Raw genomic sequence first — 18939 nt, 5'->3', positions numbered from 1 at the left:
TTTCACTCCGAACCAGCCAAAACCCTAAAGGAACTATCTAAGGTGCTGAACCTGATTCCCAAAATGGGTTCATTACCTTGGATATCTCCTTTAGAGTTCTGGCTGGTTCTGACTGAAACCCAGAATGGAATCACAGCTCCAAGTAGGGCAGAAGGTCGCAGCTTCAATCCTTGGCATAGCCACATATAGGATCTCAGGTAGCAAGGCTTGGGAACACATTCTGTCTGGAGAGCCACCGTCAGCCAGAATGGGCAATAGCAGATGGTCTGACTCAATAAAAGGCAGTTTCATTCATTCAGCTGGTGTGTGCTCAGAGACAGACACAGCAAAATAGCAAGAGATGCTATGGCCAGTTAGTTCAGACCTGTGTCCCCCAGTCAGGTGCCGTTCAGGTGTGTGGGACTACAGCTTCCAGAATCCCCCAGCCAGCCCTGGGAGTTGTCCAACTCATCTGGAGGGCACCAGCTTGGGAAAGGCAGGTTCAGACAGCGGCCTAATCTACACCAAGCAGGATATTGCACTATGAAAGCAGTATGAAAGCGGTATAGGGTCTGTGTCAATGGGCCCCAACAGCTGTCAATGCACTTTAATACTGCTATAAAGCAGTAGTGTGGCTCCTGCCTTTTATATACCGCTTTCATATTGTATTTGTATTTCATATTGTATTTCGTATGTGTGTTTTAAATTTGTTGGTTTTTATGCTTTTCATGGTTTTTAATTTTTGTGTACCGCCCAGAGAGCTTCAGCTATTGGGCGGTATAAAAATGAAATAAATAAATTCATACCACTTTCATAGTGCAATATCCTGCTTGGTATAGATTAGGCCAGCGTCTCACCCAAATAATCCTTGCTTGGACAAGGACTGTTGTGTTGCCGAGGTGGGGAGGAGGTGGCAGCATTTTGCACATTACACAGAGGCAATCATGAGTTGACTCTGTGCAGCCAATCACAACACTCTGAAGAGTGTACCTGCATGATGCACGTGTTTGTTGTATTCTCACTGAATGATCAAGCACCTAAAAATGCAAGGTGTGATTCCACCCTAGATAGAACCTGATACAACTTTTTCTAAGAAGCTCGTGAGAATAGTAGCCTGAGAGAGAGAGAGAGAGAATATGGTTTTCTTATTTGCATGAATCTGATAAAATAAGAAAAGTGCTCACCATTTGAAATGCATAATGTGTGCTTTGTGTAATTGAATATGATAACGCCTCCCTATATTCCGTCCCTCCTTCCTTCTGTTGCATGTTTTCCTGCTATTATGAAAATTTCACCTGAAATTGAGACGTGTAGACAGCAGAGGGTGCTACACTCCCAAAGATGCCATACTTTACTATAGGACCGCAAAGGAATACGACGAGAGATGTGGAACACACACACACACACACACAAAGACGCAGAGATTGATTGATTGATTGATTGATTGACATCCCTGGTCGTATTTTAATCGCATTTTGTCTACATAACAGAATTCATCGGCCTACAATAAACAAGCTATCCAGGAAGTATATAGTTGCTTTTCCTAATTTTAATAACGCACTTTTCCCCTATAATGTACACGCACGCCACTCCCTTGACTCCAGAAGCAAAGTATGTATGCCATAAAGAGGAGGGTTTATCTCAAAAAGCGTGATAAAACTATTATGAGCGATCCTCTTTATTCCCCCTTTCCCGGTGGATCTCAGTACTTCGTCGCAAACGAATATTGGGACGGGAGAGAGAAAAGAATTCATTCGAGGCATTATTATATTTGCTTACAAGCAAACGGCTGTTTGTCTTCACAATGATCGCTTTCAAAGTTTTAGAAACAGGCCAAGATCCGGTTTCCCAGCCTCGGGCTCTCATGCAACGGAAGCCTCACTACCTGTGTCACATAAAGCGGCATTGTCTCATCATTGTAGTCGGCCGGAGACAACTGAAACAATAGAGCTTTCTTTGGAAAGGGCTTCTTATTTAGCGGCGTCAGCGACTCCGGATGCGCAGTCCCGCCGGGCCTTGGCTCTAGAAGAAAACTTGAGGGCTAGTGACTTGAAAAGTGGCGGCGCAGGAGAGCAGCAGCGCCTCCCCCCTACATCCCCTTCTCCCTTCCGACAAACTGAGGCTCTTTCTCGACAAGGATCTGCGATGAAGGCGGGTCTTACTGGAAGAAGAGCGAGTGAGCGGAATTGGTGTGAAAAGGGGCTGATCTCCGAGAAGGTCGTGGCTAATACAAGGGGTAAGAAATCCCCTGGAAAGAGTCCAAAACCCCCAACGAAGTGGGTCCATGCATATATTTAATCTTTGCAGAAAGGTTTCTAGGCGACAGCGGGGACCGTTCGCTACTTCTCTCTCAAATTGCAGCATCCTCTCCCAACTGGTACTCTGAGAAGAAGGCGGATTTTGCTCGGCTGTGGGCGGGGCCTAACAAAACCGAGGGCGTGGTGTGTAAGAAAGAGGGCGTGGTTTCCCCGCACCTAAAGCAACCGCGGGGGCGTGGCTTGCCACGAGAGCGTGAAGGGGCGTGGCCTCTCTAGCAGGCGGGCGTGTCCTCCGCGAGGCTCCGCCCCCAGGAACCCATATAGCTCCGTGTAGCGCGGCCGCCCCCTTTTGCTTTCCCCACGGCCCGGCCATGACCCTGCGGAGACTCCGGCGGCTCCGGCCCGGACAGCCAGAGCAAGAGGCGGCGGTGGCGAGCGCGGCGGGTCCGGGCGTTCTCGGGGGCCGAACGTCGGAGCTGGAGCTGGAGAAGGCGCTGGCGGCCTCGGGGGGCACCTTGCCCCGCGCCAGAAGGGTGAGTGAGTGGGGCGCTGCAGCCCTCTGGACGGAGGCGTGGTGACTGGGGAGGGACGCAACAGCGAGAGCCGAGTTGTGCACACGCGCGACCCCCTCCCCCGGTCCTTTGCCCGGCGTGGCTCCCCCCACCCCGCCAAAAACCTACGGCTCTCCTCGGGCGCGCCCCTCTCTTGCCCTCCCCGGGGCTCACATGTCAGCCTTCACACCCACTCGGATCGATTTTGCCCTCCCTGCCCGCCCCAGCAGGCAGAGAATGGGTCTGAACGAGCAAAAGGCGCCCGGGATTGCCCTGACCTATCCGCCCCCCGGGAATGGAGAAATTCGAGGGTTCGCCGCGTCCCATCCCTTCGCTTCTGGCGAGTCTATACGCCAGAAAGTCGGGTTCAGTCTTTGCCGGCCTCCTTTAAGCACCTGTGATGCTCGCCGTCCAAGGCTGAAAGGGAAGGTGAGACAAGAGCGGGGGCGGCGTGTTTTCACTTCGCGAGTGGGTGGGTGGGGATGATGTATAAGGAAGCGGTGAGTAGCGTGGTGCGCGCTATTGTGGACTAATGAGTGCGAGATCTGGTCGTGTGTTCGTGACACCCATCTTGGCTTCTGCGCCCATCACCCCCAATCTTCCCCATACCCACCACAGCTCACCTTACTCTGCTCTTCTGGTGATGAGGATGAAAGGGGTAGCCAAAGTCCAGTTAACCTGACCTGCATTCGTTGTTCAGTGTGTACCTTTTGCGATGGAGTTCCTAGCATTCATCCTTAACTTGCATGTTCCCTCTGGATCTGCCTGGATTACCCCGATAAGGTTGCCTAAGTGGGCTCATACTGGTTTTGTTTCAGTTTCTGGTGCCCCACTCCATTTTAACTAACAGCCCATTGAAACTTTCTTGCCAGACAAGAAGATTGTGGATAGAAGTAAAAAGATGGAAAATGTAACCAGTGCCTTTTGGTACTATGTAGGCTAGATGATAACTTCAGAGTTAGAGGCTGCTATTTGGAACGGGTGGCATGGTTATTCTTGTGGCTATTACATAGAGAAAGAGTAGGGAAATTTCTGTGCCATTGTAAGTGTAGGGGGTATATAAATCTTGATCTGTGGGGATACTTTAGTATGCAACGTGCTCTGTGGTCCAATTACTGCAGTTTCATGTGGCTACTTGGGATGCACCTGGCACTAAAAGTGTTTACTCTGCATTGGGAAGGCACCCCTTTCTGTGCCATAAACCATGTTCACCTTTGCACAAGAGGCTCAAAGACTGTACTGATGTGATGTATGAAAACAAGTACAGCTTATCTGATACCCTCTGGTTGTACGGGACCACAATTGGTGGGCACCAGTTTGGGTAAGGCTGACTTACAGAATCCCTGGCTGCTGTTATTTATTTATTTAATTACTATATTTTTGATCCCACCCTAGTTCTGGATACATGATTGGGTTCTCTCAAAAGTTCCACTGACTTGAAAGGCAAGAGAAAAGGATTTCTCTAACTGTGACTTGTGTGGCAGGACTGTCTAGAAGTTGCAGGGTTTAGTGCTTCTGGGAAATTAAAGCCGAAAAGGACTCCCTTGGGGTAAAGCATAGTGTACTAACTAGCTAGATGCTCGAGAGGACCAGGTTTTATTTCTTGAACAGCTACAGACTTGCTTTTCAAATCCCGGGTGACACGGAGGTGTCTGTTTGAAAAAATGCTTCCTTGGAAATACACCTTTGAATGTAACTTATTATTATTATTATTTATTTATATAGCGCCATCAATGTACATGGTGCTGTACAGAGTAAAACAATAAAATAGCAAGACCCTGCCGCATAGGCTTACATTCTAATAAAATCATAATAAAACAATAAGGAGGGGAAGAGAATGCACCAAACAGGCACAGGGTAGAGTAAAACTAACAGTATAAAGTCTGCGCAACATCAAGTTTTAAAAGCTTTAGGAAAAAGAAAAGTTTTTAGCTGAGCTTTAAAAGCTGCGATTGAACTTGTAGTTCTCAAATGTTCTGGAAGAGCGTTCCAGGCGTAACTTAGCATTGGAGTGGGTGCCAGACTTTCTAAATCACCCCCCCCTCTCTCCCACCAATACTATCTGCATTTTTGGGCTGATAGCTCTGCATCATGCCTCCTGGTAGCTCTGCTTTAGGTTCAAGACTGTTATGGGTGCACCCGGAGAAGTACCTGCAGCAACTCCAGTTTTGACGCAGGACTAATGTGCATGGCCCTTGGGCATTATAGGCCGTCTTTTGGGGGCAGGGGGAGCAGAATAAAAGTACAACGGAGGCACCTTTCTGGGCAATTCCCACATCAACAGCATGAACAGGGCTGCCTGCAGACCTTAACTTAAACTTGCATGCAATTCACCCAGTAAGCCATACACAACGTGTCACTCCTAAGATGCCCACTGTCTCTCCACAGAAATATCAATCAGCTGTTACTTGATCCAACCATCCTAGGGTGAATTTTTGAATATTTAACTCATTGTGGGGTTAGAAGGGTGAGTGATATTTGTTTACATTGCTCCCCGATGCTAGAGTAAGGATACCCTATCCTGCTTCCATAACTGGGGTTACATTTCTCTCACCTGTTCTAGCTTTTTGCCTCCCTACCTTTGGTTATAGTCTACTTCCTTGATGTGAGTGGTTGCATGTGCTTTCTTTGGTACTTTTTAAAGCTGTGGTTTTTTTTAATTGTTCTCCGTTTCTTTATGTATATCACTGGCATCATATGTCTTATATACTAATCCAACCTTCTCCAACTTGGGGCCCTCCAGATGTTTTTGGCTACAACTCACATCACCCCTGGCCATTGGCCACACCAGCTAGGTTGGAGAAGCCTGCCCTAATGTATGCTACAGAGCCACATTGCTCTCTGCAAATGAGTATATGAAAGGGTTATTGTTTGGAAGAATAGAAGTGCCTCCAGCTCCCAGAACCATCTGTTGAGCTACTTCGGACTAGGAAGACGTGGTTTCGAATCTCCACTCTGTCATAAAGCTTGGACAAGAACCTTGGGCTAGTCATCGCTCAACCGTGCCTACCCTGCAAGGCTGTGGTTGAGAATACAGCAGGGTGGGAAGAGCTGTGAAAATTGCCCTAAGCCATTTGGAAGAATGGATGGGGTTAAAGACTGTAAGTGCCTCCACCCTTGGAAGACACATCTAGTACCAGCACCACACGTTCTAAAAGCATGACCTAGAGTAGACATAGATCTTCATACAGTTTGCTTCAGGCGAGTCTTTGGTTTCTGTGGTACAGTGCAACTGGCTGGATTGGGGTTAAGCTAGCTGAGCAACTCCCTGTTCCGTGGAGCAGTAGGGTTGGGTATATCCTGAGGCTGTGGAGCTGATTAGCTATTGACCAAAGCAATTTGCTGTTTAAATATATCTCTCCTTCTAGAGCAGAACATGACAAATGTTTGTTGGCAAATTCACAGTTGTTGTAGAGGATCCAATGTGGATTAAGTTAACCCATCCTTACCTGATCCACCAGATATGCTTAAATCTTCCAGGTTGTGGAAATGGTTGTCCCAGATTATTAGGAATTTGTGGTTCTGGTGAAGGAAAATGAGAATTTCAAGTCTTTCTGTTGAGCATACTTGACTCACCTTTTCTCCAAATATTATTTTTCTGAAACCCATGGCATTTTTCAAGTTGCTAAGCTAAATATGCACTTTGGCCATCAATGTTTCATAGAAAGGAGCAAATTGTTAAATATATTACTAGTCTTAAGTGTCTTGGACAGGGTGGGCAAAGTGTAGCCCTCCAGATGTTTTAGCCTACAACGGCCTTCAGTCCTAGGTCAGCATAGCCAATGGTGAGGGAGGATGCGAGCTTTAGGCTAAAACATCTGGAGGGCCACACTTTGCCCACCCTGTCCAAGACACTTAAGACTAGTAATATATTTAACAATTTGCTCCTTTCTATGAAACATTGATGGCCAAAGTGCATATTTAGCTTAGCAACTTGAAAAATGCCATGGGTTTCAGAAAAAGAATATTTGGAGAAAAGGTGAGTCAAGTATGCTCAACAGAAAGACTTGAAATTCTCATTTTCCTTCACCAGAACCACAAATTCCTAATAATCTGGGACAACCATTTCCACAACCTGGAAGATTTAAGCATATTTGGTGGATCAGGCCACAAGTTGCGCATGCCCGGCCTAGGTGAACCTAATTTTAGACACAATTTCCAATCAGAGTTTCATAAATATAAGAAATGAATCAGTTCTCCCTCTTCTCTCTTCAGATCACACTGCTTTTGCAAAGTTTTCCTTTTGCCTCAATAACTTGGCTGATAAAGAATATTGTGCTACAAATCAGCACCCACATCCGTTGATACTACGTAGTTATCAAATCCTTGTATTTCTCTTTCCCTTTGCACATTGTGTGTCTTGGATTCCAAGATGCTAGGTATAGGCTCTTGGGCGTTGTGTAAATATCTACAGCTGTGCGGTTGAAACCCCCGGTCTTCATCTGCTCTTATACTCCGCTACACCCCTGCCTGCGACCTTTCAGCTCCTCCACCTTCGCTGTCTTGCTCCTTCAAGACTCCACCCTTTCTCCCTTGCTTCCCCGTATGCTTGGACCTGCTTCTCAGAATGCCTGCCCTGCTGCCACCTCTGATTCCTCTGGATCTTGCCCCAACACCCCATTCCTTTGCTCCATTTCCCTCTTCCTTATGTTGCTTGGCTCTTCAAGAACAAACACCAGAGTTTGCATGTACTGTGTCGGTTAACAAAGAGTGTGTGCTTTTGCCTTTTCTCTGTAAAATTCGTAGAAGGGGAGACACCCTCCTTCCCTGCACACTGCTTCTGTGCATTTTTAAAGGTTACAGTTGATCAATGGCTACTAGCCCTGATGGTTGTGTGCTATCTCCAGTATTCGAGGCAGTAAGCCTGTTTGCACCAGTTGCTGGGGAACATGGGCGGGAGGGTGCTGTTGCACTATGTCCTGGTTTGTTGGTCCCTGGCCAATGGCTGGTTGGCCACTGTGTGAACAGAGTGCTGGACTAGATGGAGCCTTGGTCTGAGCCAGCAGGGCTCTTCTTACGTTTTTATGAAAGACATGTTGACTCCTCAGAACTGGGCAATGTCCATAAAGTAAGGCCTTTGTTAAGCCTCCCTGCCCCTTTGCTGTTCTTTGCCCCCATTTTTAGCCAATGTCCAGTTGTGCCTTCGTCAACTCTACAACCCAACCTTTCCTTTGTATAGTACCTTGTAGGCCTGATTATACTTGAGTACAAAATATCTCACAAAAAGCATCCCAAAACAACTTGGCAACTCTTCTGCCAACCATGGATACCTTATCTCATGCTACGTGTGTTAATTGGCCTACCTAGTGCCAGGATATTTGTATTATCAGCAACACCTGCCCTGTTAATAATGTGATTGTCAATTTCTGCATTTAATTTCCTCCTGACCTCACTGTTTACACTGCTTTTCCCTTCTCCTCCCACCTCGTGTACTGTATAAAAACCTGAAACTCTCTGTAATACTCCATGCCTTTAATGAAGTAGGCTACAGGCCATGAAAGCTCTTGCCAGAATATATTTGCTAGTCTTTAAGGTGCCACAAGACTCTTCATCGTTTTTGGAATAATCAAGTTCACTATCTGTTCCACTGAAGCAGTTTATAGGGAAGGTTATCTGTGATGTGTCCCTTAGTGGGAGTTCTTTTTGAAATCATTTTATTATTTCATGAACATACATAGCCTAAAAATGTTACATACAGACATCCCATCTAATAAGAAAAAGGACAAAAGGACAAAAGAATACACACAAGGTTAAGGTATATTTTCAGTTCTCTATATTCTCTCCTTGTTTAATACATTTAACACAGTAATCAAATTCTTTTCTTTCTTCTAAGTTACATTGAATCCACAGACAAATACATCATTTTTCTCTGCCTCTTGAAAAAGTTCTATCAATGGTTTCCATTCCGATATAAATGTGGCTGTTGATTTATCTCTAATTATCACTGTAAGTTTTGCCATTTCTGCAAATGGGAGTTCTTAAAAACAAGCCTAGATGTTGTTTAAATACTCCAAGTAAGTGAACCATTACATGGCTCAGTTCAGACAACACGTTAGTCAACGCAATGTGAAAACTCCACTCAGCGATTGAGTTTTTAGGGGGTTCTCCCCACACAACATATACTAACTCCACCGTTGTGTGACTGTGGACTACTGTGGAGTTGAGTAAAATCCATCGCGATGTTTGATTGACAGTTCCTCCTCCCTCTCTCCTCCCCCGGTCATCCCAATGGTATCCCATCAGCCATTGCTGCAAAAAACCAATCCAGGCGGCTCTCCTGGAGCGGCACTCGCTCCTTTTGCTGCTCTTGCCAGGGAATTCTGTAGCCAGTGGGAAAAGTCATCTGAACACAACAGAAAACTCCATGGAGCCCACCATATAATCCGAAACACACTGGTTGTGCAGGAACTCTCCTCTGTAGGATGGATATTCTGCATGGAATGTTTTCCCAAAAAACCTCCACCATTGTGTGGAGTTTTCCCGCCAGACAACACGTTTCTCAACAGTGGTGTAAATACACCGTGGAGTTCTAAAACCATCGTTGAGAAACGTGTTTTCTGAACTGAGGCAATAACTTTCCTTAGATACGCAGGGACAATCTAGCCTCTAATACTATCTTGCACAAAGTCTCTGAACTCGGTCATATTTGAGGCAACAGTTGGGGGAAATAAGGACTCATTTCCTGTACAGCTCTCCACATCCCATAATAGTATCCTGTGGCTATGGCAGCCTGCTACTGCGCACAGAGATAACAGCTGTTGAAAGGAACTTTGTATGTGGTGGCCTCTCGCAAGGGACTTGAGTGCCAGTAACTGCCTACAAACCTGTACCATTTACTAGATATGTAAAATCTGTTACCTCACTCCGAAGAGGGCAAAGGGAAGGAGGATGAGGGGGACAGACTGCTGTGGGTGGGTGACGTCTGTACTCGAACACCTTGGCTACTGTGACATCACTGTTGTTCAGAACAGAAGTGACATAAGTGTTAAGAGGGAAGGACGAGACATGTGCATGGTGATGGCAAATAGCCTAATTTGCAAAGTCATTTCCAAAACAAATTTTGTTCACTGGCTTTGAACACGGTTTGAGGTCCGGAGGAGAGCTGTGGAAGTATTTGGATATTTGTTTTCTTTGCTAGCAGCCACGGACGCAGTGTTTTTTGAACCCTGAGTTCCCAAGCAGAAATTTGTGTTACCTTTGCATTTTGTGATGGTTTCTATGTCAGGCTGTATTGACTGTTTTAAAACTCCTGGTCCTCCACTCTTTATACCACTGTGGTGAATTCAGAGGTGACAAACTACCATTCTGTAACATCCGTGTATCTCTGTGTCTCATATCTCAGCCACACTTGCATCGGAATTAAAATTGGGAGGCATGATTCACCCTTGCACCCAAAACACTTTTGGAATAAGAAAGATGTCATCTGCCTTCGGAGGAGCCTGGCCACCTGCCTTTGAGAGTTCTGAGCTCACTCCCAGACTCATGCAGAGATTTTATTTATTCTATCTATACCCCACCATCCTTCCTCCAGGAAGCTGAAGTAGGTTAGGTTGAAGCATGGTGAACAACCCTAGATCACCCAGTGAGCATCCAAGGCTGAGTGGGAATTTGAACCTGGGTCTCCCCACTCTTAGTCCAACATTGTAACCACTGCACCACACTGCCTGTCATGGATGGCCTCCTTTAGGCCAGGTAACACTGTGGCATCTGCATCAGGGGTAATTGTGGATCATAAAGTATCCCATATCCCAACCCCATGCAGAGGTTTCTTGGGAGGAGGCAAGATCAAAGCAAAGGTGGGCAGCTTCTACAGATGGGTGCATTGAGCTCCCAGGAATTTTAATAATTTCTCATAGCACACAGTTTGAAACCAGGTGCGTCAGGAATTTGCAATGGATTTTGCTCCTGGTTATCCCATCCTTCCTTGCAATGGCTGAAGTACAAACGCTGTTGTAATTAGGGATTCTATCTTCAACTGTTGTGCGTAGGAAGGTGCTCTGAATTGAGAACTGTGAATTGAGCCCTTATAACAGTGGTATGCCAAAAGGTGCTGCTACTGTTTGTTTCAGTCCTATAATTAGTGGCAGCACTGAACCCTAAGCCTGTCTCCCTGGATCATGTGACTTAGTAAGAGTGTGTCTGTGCATATGTACAACTTATTTTCCTGGTTGCCCACTAACAGCTCTTTGCCCATAGCTGTTTGGGGCTGGGAGGCCGAGGGCAGTTCCTGTTCACAGGTTTGACCCAGGGTGCCTCTCTCCTTGGTAATTAACTAACATACTGGGCGATTAAAATTAGACCTACCATAGATGACTTGCTCTCTTTGGTTGTAGGGTTGTTCTTCCAATGCCAGTGGCAAAGGACTACTACGGATGGACTCAAAAGGCAAGAACTGAGGCCCACTCTGAACTGCCTTCAAAACCAACTTTGCATAATAGTTCACAAAGGCAGTGTTGGTGTAAGTCGCCGGCTGGAAGCTTTCAAAGGGGTGCTTACCGATGCAAAGTAAATGTGGAATGCTGGCCTGTCATTTTAATAAGGGCATCTTGAGCACTAACTGGCAGTGATATAATTTGCCAGCTAGGTGGACTGTGGACAAGAGTGAGGCCTAAAGAGCTTGGATCCAAGAGCGCTTCGTAGCCACAAGTCCTGGCTTTTCCTGCGATTCGAGGACAACTTTAGCTTAAAGCAGAGCACAAAAAGCGGTGTCCTGATGCCGAATCGGAGAGAGGTTGAGGGCGTCCTCTCTCTCAGATACAGACCCCTGAGTGCATAGCCCTAGCACAGACATGTCAGTAATGAAAGGGCTGAGTTATGAACACTGTGTTTCCACTTTAAGGAAACTTAAGCAGTGAGCTGGTAAGGATCAGGTGACTCCTTTGCTTATTTTTATTTTTTTAAGGGAAAGCTGTGTTCGGAAGACATGTACGCCCTTCATAACTGATGCTCTGTGCGTATACTTGGGGTGGTGGGGTGGCTGTCATGTGGTACCTTTGCCACAGCAGATGACCTCATCAGGAACAGTCCTGAAATGAAGAGACCTGGAAGGGAAGGTTCTTTAAAAGTAGGACTCCTGGCTTCACTCTAACATTGATTTCTAGTGGACATGGATTTCAAAGGTACACATGGATATCCCCCGGGGATAAGGTTTCTCCACACCTTAAAAAGCCATAAATGACTATTATTATTATTATTATTATTATTATTATTATTATTATTATTTATTTATTTCTTACCCGCCTCTCCATTCTGATCGAGGCAGGGAACAACAGTAAATATAAAATACATAAAACTGAAACAAAACATAATATACATTGTTAAAACATCCTAAAATCATTTTAAAAACATCCTGAAATCATTTTAAAACATCCTAAAATTACACTGGATAGGCCTGCCAAAAGAGAGCAATCTTAATAGCTTTCTTAAATGCTGATAGACTACTAAGGTGACAAGTCTCCTCCGGCACGCCAGTCCACAGTCTGGGAGCAGCAGAAGAGAAGGTCCTCTGGGCAACAGATGTCTATCTAGTTTTTGCTGACTTGAAGTAGATTCTTCCCAGAGGACCTGAGTGTGTGGGCCAGATCGAACGAGAGAAGGCGATCCCGCAGGTAGCCTGAACCCAAACCATGTAGGGCTTTAAAGGCGATAACCAACACTTTATACTTCACCCGGAAACTAATTGGCAGCCAGTGAAGAGATTTTAAAACTGGTGTAACTCTTGCTTGTCCTCAGCCACCCCTCAGCAGTTTGTTCAGTTGCTCCAATCACTAGAACCGCCCAGGAGCTTCGGCTATTGGGCGGTATAAAAATGCAATCAATCAATCAAAGTAACCCCCTTCCTTCCATTATCAATTAGCAGGATCCTTTTTTGTGGGACTTAAACCAAACCGTTGGACAGAACAAAATGTCTTGTTGCTAGGGTCATAGTGGTATCTAGCCCATGTGGCACTGTAGGACAGGTAAGCCAGTAGCTAGGTACCTGTGGCAATGCAGGCAGGAAACAGCAGCACCTTGGATTGCTCAGATGGCACACGAGTCTCTCCTCCGCTGTCCTGGGTTAGTGGAACAGGTATCTTAATGCCAGGTAACACTCTCTTCCTTTGTCTCCATAATATAGCAGCTCGCCCTGGTGCAGCAAATGTACTTGGAAACCTTGATTTCTATCGCAGGGCAAGGGCCGACCCTGCCATTTGGCGGAGTCGAGGAATCTGCTTCAGGGGGAGGTGATGAGGAGTGTCCTTGCGGGGGGCGGGGAAGGTGCCATTTGGGCTCCGCTTCTGGTTGTGGCATGTCTTCGGGGACAGCACTATTAGCGTCCCTGGTGGACTAGGCTTTGGGCTGTCGCCTGTGATCTCTGTAAACCCATGAACCTCGAAAAGCCGCCCCCGCCCCACCCTATAGCAGGAAACATTCACTCTCTCAGCCAGGAGATGAAAAGCCCTGTTTGTTTATGGAGCCATCCACCAGTTGTTGGGAGGGGATCGATGGAGCGGAGGCTCATTTCACTTTCAAAACGGCAGCGTGGAATTATTTGCCTCTCTCTCTCTCTCTCTCTCTCTCTCTCTCCTGCCACGAATCCTGGGTCCGATAGGGCTGTATGGAGAGGAAAACCCTGGGGAGGCGTAAACTTCCCCACATGTGCTTTTCGCCCATCTCCCAGGCGATTCCCCCTCTAGATGAAAGGGTACTTCTCCCCCCACCCCCTCCTTTCACCCAGCTCCGTCAAGCAGGCGCACCATCCCCAACCCGAAGGGACGTTTGGTGCGCCTCCCTGTTGCTGCTGCCGCCATCGCCTGCAGCTTGATATTGGAAGCACATGTTTGCCGATGCGTCTGTGTTTAATTACTGGTGGAGACAGCAGTCTTGGCAAGTCCAAGGCTGCTCTTTTGCATCTTTGGGCCCAGGGACCAAAGCAAGGGGGTGGGGGGACAGGGGGTGGGGTTGAATTGGAATAATTGAGTTTATCTGAAAGGCAAGCATCCTCTCTCAGCTGGAGCAGCTTCTGTCGTGGCTGCTTCTTGCTCGTTTCAGGAAGCCCCCCCTCCCGCCCCCCCTTGGCAAAGAACCCTTTGTTTATCCTCCAGAGGTTCTTTCCTCCTATGGCTGGTGATAAGACTCCCTTAGCCACAACTATCTGGTCAGTTGGCTCCAAACAGCCAAGAGGTTTGCTATTCATCGCGAAGTTCTGTACGTGGCAGTGACACACGCGTGCGCACCCACCCAATGATCTCAAGTAGCAACTGGAGGCTTTGAGATTGAATCCCGCTGGCTCAAAGTTCTACTTCCTTGCAAGGAGACCGCACTTAAACTTGACTGGCCACACAAAGGGGAATGGAAGATCTCCATCCCGTGACTTCAGATCGTTCTGGAGCTGAACTGAAAAGTACTCCAAGCTGTGGCCTTTGGAACGTTGAGGTTCTTTGGACGATGGGGCGACTGAGATTCCCCCCCCCCCGCCCTAGCAACACACGTCTCCAAGAGAATCAAGCGATAAGCTTAACACTCAAAGCCGATTCACGTGCTTGGCACAGGGACACTGAGGTTGGCAAGTGCTAGCCACTCTACAGCTTGAAGGGGGGAGCATTGCGAACACCCACCAGCATCAAGAACAGCCCTGGCTATTTGTGGAAAGTGGATTTCCTCAACCTGGAACCTTCCAGATGTGTTAGGCTACCTGCGTGGCTGGCTGGGGGATGCTGGGAGTTGTAGTCCGACATATCTGGATGGCACTAAGTTGGTAAAATGCCTGAACAGGGGTGGGAGGGGAGGTGGCATGAGTGCCGACTATATGTGTGTTCCAAAGGAGATCTAGAAAAAGCAGCACCTCATGTAAGATACTTTAATAAAGTTGTTTTGCTCTCCTGATGGGTTTTGATTACCCTGTTCAGGCATTTTACTCCAGTGAAGAATCAACATGCAAGATGGGGGAGAGCATGGTCAAGTGTGTTTGCTGGGGCCCCTCTGTCACCGTCCTCATTGCTCTCTGAATTGGCAGCAACGTCTACGCTGCAGAGTCCTTCTGCTTGTGTAGGCTTCCAGTGTGATGTGGAACCCTGATTTTCCAGGGTTGTGAATCGTGCAGGGGAGCCTACGCAGGAAACCTAAGAAGAGCCCTGCCAGATCAGACCAAGGGTCCATCTAGTCCAGGACTCTGTTCACACAGTGGCCAACCAGTTGCTTTGGTCCCAGCTGCCCATGGGAAACAGTTTTTATACTGTTTTTTTAATTTTTGTATACGTTTAATGTTTACTATTTTTAATTGTTGTAAACCACCCAGAGAGCTTCGGCTGTGGGGCAGTATATAAATGTAATAAATAAATAAATATAAATAAATAAATAAGCAGGACAGGAATGCAACACTACTTTGGTGCCCATATTCCCCAGCAACTGGTGCATATAGGCTTACTGCCACAGATACTGGAGGTAGCACCTAGCTATCAGACCCCGGGTTCTAGTACTATGAGAGAGGAAGAAAAATGTCTCCCTATCCACATTCTTCTCACCATACATAGTTTTGTACATCTCTATCAGATCTCCCCGTAGCCTCCTTTTTTCCAAGCTAAACAATCCCAACTGTTGTAACCTTCCCTCGTAGGAGAGCTGCAGAGAAGGCTTCCCACTTCAGACATCGCCCCTCCGATTTGTGGAGGGCGACGGCAGCAACAGGGGAACGGGGCTGGCATGCTTGTCCTTGTTCTCTTCCCACCCATCCCATTTGTATGTTGATTCTGTCCCGAAGTAGAGTGCCTGAGTAGGGCTTTGACAACTTGGGGGGGGGGGGGGCAGCTTTCATTCTGGGGCAGCCAGTTGCTGACTCCTAATCTACAGTTCTGTGATAAAAGATTCTAATTGTGATTAGCTTTTTGTAAGTGGGGATCCATTCAAAACTTACAGGGGGCATGAAAAAGTGGCAGGCCAAGAGGAGGGGATTATTCCTGTGTTCCTTGGGAGGGGTCCAGTTCCAGTCCCCTCCTTCCATCCATTTGGGAGGGGTCCAGTTCTGGTCCTCTCCTTCCATCCATTTGGGAGGGATCCAGTTCCGGTCCCCTCCTTCCACCCATTTGGTCCTCTTCTTTCATCCTTGGGAGAGGTCCAGTTCTGGTCCTCTCCTTCCACCCATTTGGTAGGGGTCCAGTTCTGGTCCTCTCCTTCCACCCATTTGGTCCTCTTCTTTCATCCTTGGGAGAGGTCCAGTTCTGGTCCTCTCCTTCCACCCATTTGGTCCTCTTCTTTCATCCTTGGGAGGGGTCCAGTTCTGGTCCTCTCCTTCCATCCATTTGGGTGCCCAATGTATTGCATTTCACTTATAGGGGAGTGGTGGGTGTGCTATAAGCCCTCAGCGTCACCATAACATGTTGGCTTAGCTTCCCCACCCACGCACCCCGGCATGCTCTTCTGAAGCTCGGACTTCAGAACCTGGGTTTGAGAGAGGCTTGTGAGCTGTTCCATCTGTGCAAGAAACTCCCTTGGAGCCAGTAGGCTGCAATCTAAGGCTCGGGGTCATTTTAGGCTGGCGGAAAAGGGGGCTGTGGGGTGGGGGGCACTCTGTGCTCGGACGTGGGCCCCGGCTGCCTTGCCGAGGCATTTGCATCCGTGCGGGAACAGCTGTTTACTTTCAAACCTAATTCCAATTGCATGTGTGGCTCTTTAATAGAAACCTGCTGCCTTGTCTCTTGGCTGCTCCCCGCAGAAGACGTCGAGTTCAACCCAAATCCAAAGACGCACGCGTTTGCACGCTCGCGCCACTGGGGAGACTTAAGAAAAGGCGGCGCATTGTTGTTACCAACTGCTCTCTGCTGCTTGTGACTCTGCCAAGATGTCTGACATTCTTAATGCTAAATGTGAACTGGGATGAATGTGGGGCCGCCGCCCACTTCTGGGGGTGGATGGGATCTATTTATGCTAATAGGTTGGCCTAATTGGTCCTCCTAACCCAAACTCCCATCATGCACTGGGTGTGCCACTTTGCTTAAATACCCAACAATGAGAGGGTTTGTTTAGGGTGGGCTGGACGCTTAATTTTATTTTAAAATGGAGCTTTAGGATAAAACAGGGCTTTCTCTCCCAAGGATTTCTCGTTTCCCCGTGGCATTGAGCCAGATGGCTTTAAAAGCCAGCAATGTTCAGAACGTGACTTTAAGCTTGCCTGCTTGACATCAAAGTTGAGGGTGGGCATAAGACCTTCTTTTTGCATTTGCAGCCTTTGAGTGAAGTATTTGACCAATGCTTTGGGGTAGTTCCAAGAGAGAGAGAGAGAGAAACACACCTCATGAGCCTAGAGCAGCCTATCCCAACTTGGCACCACGGCTCGGAAAGATGGGACTTGCCATCTAGCACCACTGGCAGATGCCATGTGTCGGACTGGCTGCCCTTGAGGATCTAACGCTCAAGTTGGTAGTGCTGCCATTCATTTTGACCAGCTTCTCTGGTGGAGGATGTGCGTGTCTTCGGTCTTCCTGCAGCTTTTCATGGCCAAGGAAGGAAACCGAAAACTCCTCCTGAATGTCAGGACAAAGCAAGTGCTGGATGAATTAAAGGCTCAAGCTCTACAGTTGGGCAATACTTCTGTTAGAACCAGCCAAAATTCCCCAGAAATGTGCAAAGTTTTCATGTTCTCCAGAACTCTTCCGTCAGGCTGGGGGATAACAAAAAACAGGGGATCGAGGGGAAAAACCAAGTCCGAAAAAGTGGCCGGGTGTAATGGCTGTGAGGTCTGTGGGTCCAGTGGACAATGGTCTCCAAACGGACCTGCATTGGCTATCTATGTTTGAATGCATTAAGAATCTTCAAATTAGTTTCGAAGGTCCAGTCTAGACGGCACACCATTCACACAATTGGCAAATGTGTGAACGGTTTCTTCAGAGTAGCTAGCAGACACATGGGGTCATGATCTGAATTAGGCTCCCTTTTCCATTTACATTGGGGCGGGCGGGCGGGGGGGAAGCATCCACTGGTGCAAGTGGAACCTTTTCTTTCCGTGCAAAGATCACGCACAGGGAGCCCAATCCGGATCAAGACCGAGCCGGGGGCAGTGGGTTAAAGCCCCCTACCAAGGTCATGGTATAGACTTGGGCCCCTGTTCTGTTATTCAGCTGTCCCTAGAAAGAATTGTGTATAATAGTATCTTGTCTGGTTTGGCTTCAGGGATAAGTGGTGTCATGGGGAGAGATTCCTCTTCTTTGGGGGTGGAGTAGGGTGACCTATGGAAAGGAGGACCGTTTCATAGAAAAGGGAATTTCTGTAGGTGTCATTTGTATGCATGTAGCACTTGGCAAAATTCCCTCTTCATCAGAACAGTTAAAGCTGCAGGAGCCCAGCCCTCTTTTGTATCTGGTCACTCTATAGCTAGAGAGCTTTAATTGTGGGGATGAAGAGGGAATATCACCAGGTGCTGCATGCATACGAATGACAGCTGCTGAAAATTCCCTTTTCTATACAACTCTGTTAAAGATGCAGGAGCCCCATGTCCTCCTTTCCACATGGTCACCCTAGGGTGGAGTGTCTCACCAAGAGCAGGTAGCTGTACATGCTTATGACACAATGCCCCCTTGTAGCATTTGCTTCGAATAGTTATACAAGTCAGGCAAATGAAACACGGCATTTGTATAGCGACTTTTGATGTGAATTTCCTCCATCTTTACAACAGTCCTGTGAGGTGGGCAAGGAGGGTCTGTTGGGAAGGGGAAGTTGTCTGTAGGTCAGGGGGGCATGCTGACTTTCCTAGCGCCATCTACTGAGTCTATGGTGAAAACCAAACGAAGTCTTCTTGGTTTAATTTTAGCCCTTTGGTTGTACCATCACATGATTCTTGTGTTTCAAAGCAGCTTTCCTCCAACCTGGTGCCTTCAGAGTGTTTTGGACTGCAATTCCCATCACTGGCTGGGGGTGATGGGAGTTGCAGTCCAACCCATCTGGAGGCCACCAGGTGGTAGAAGTCTGCTTGAAAGGCTTGGGTTCATGCAGCGGTTCATCTTTTTGGTACTCCGTGGCTTCCAAAAGGGATTGAAACGTGGACCCTTCTTAAGAGCCCATCGGAAGTAGTGGCAGGAGGGGATGGGGGTGACCAGGGGCAGGCAGGACTTCTTACCGTCCTGGGGCTTTTCCACGGTTTTCAAAAGCCATGTCGTTGTTCTCCTAATCCAGCCCCTCTC

At 47.4% G+C, this 18939-nt stretch overlaps 1 protein-coding gene across 1 annotated transcript in view; it reads left to right on the top strand.

Annotated features, from left to right (window-relative positions):
* Positions 1–2601: 2601 nt before the first annotated feature.
* TAMALIN (trafficking regulator and scaffold protein tamalin) overlaps positions 2602–18939 on the top strand; it is a 28542-nt gene continuing 12204 nt past the window's right edge. Inside the window, exon 1 of the mRNA XM_063123148.1 lies at positions 2602–2770. Within this exon, the coding sequence (XP_062979218.1) occupies positions 2609–2770 (162 nt within the window). The 5' untranslated portion in view covers positions 2602–2608. The remainder of the gene's footprint in view (positions 2771–18939) is intronic.

This window comes from Elgaria multicarinata, chromosome 3 (assembly GCF_023053635.1).
Source record: "Elgaria multicarinata webbii isolate HBS135686 ecotype San Diego chromosome 3, rElgMul1.1.pri, whole genome shotgun sequence".
NCBI lineage: Eukaryota > Metazoa > Chordata > Lepidosauria > Squamata > Anguidae > Elgaria > Elgaria multicarinata.
Note: the sequence above shows the minus strand (reverse complement) of the source record. Positions and strands in the feature narration are given on the sequence as shown.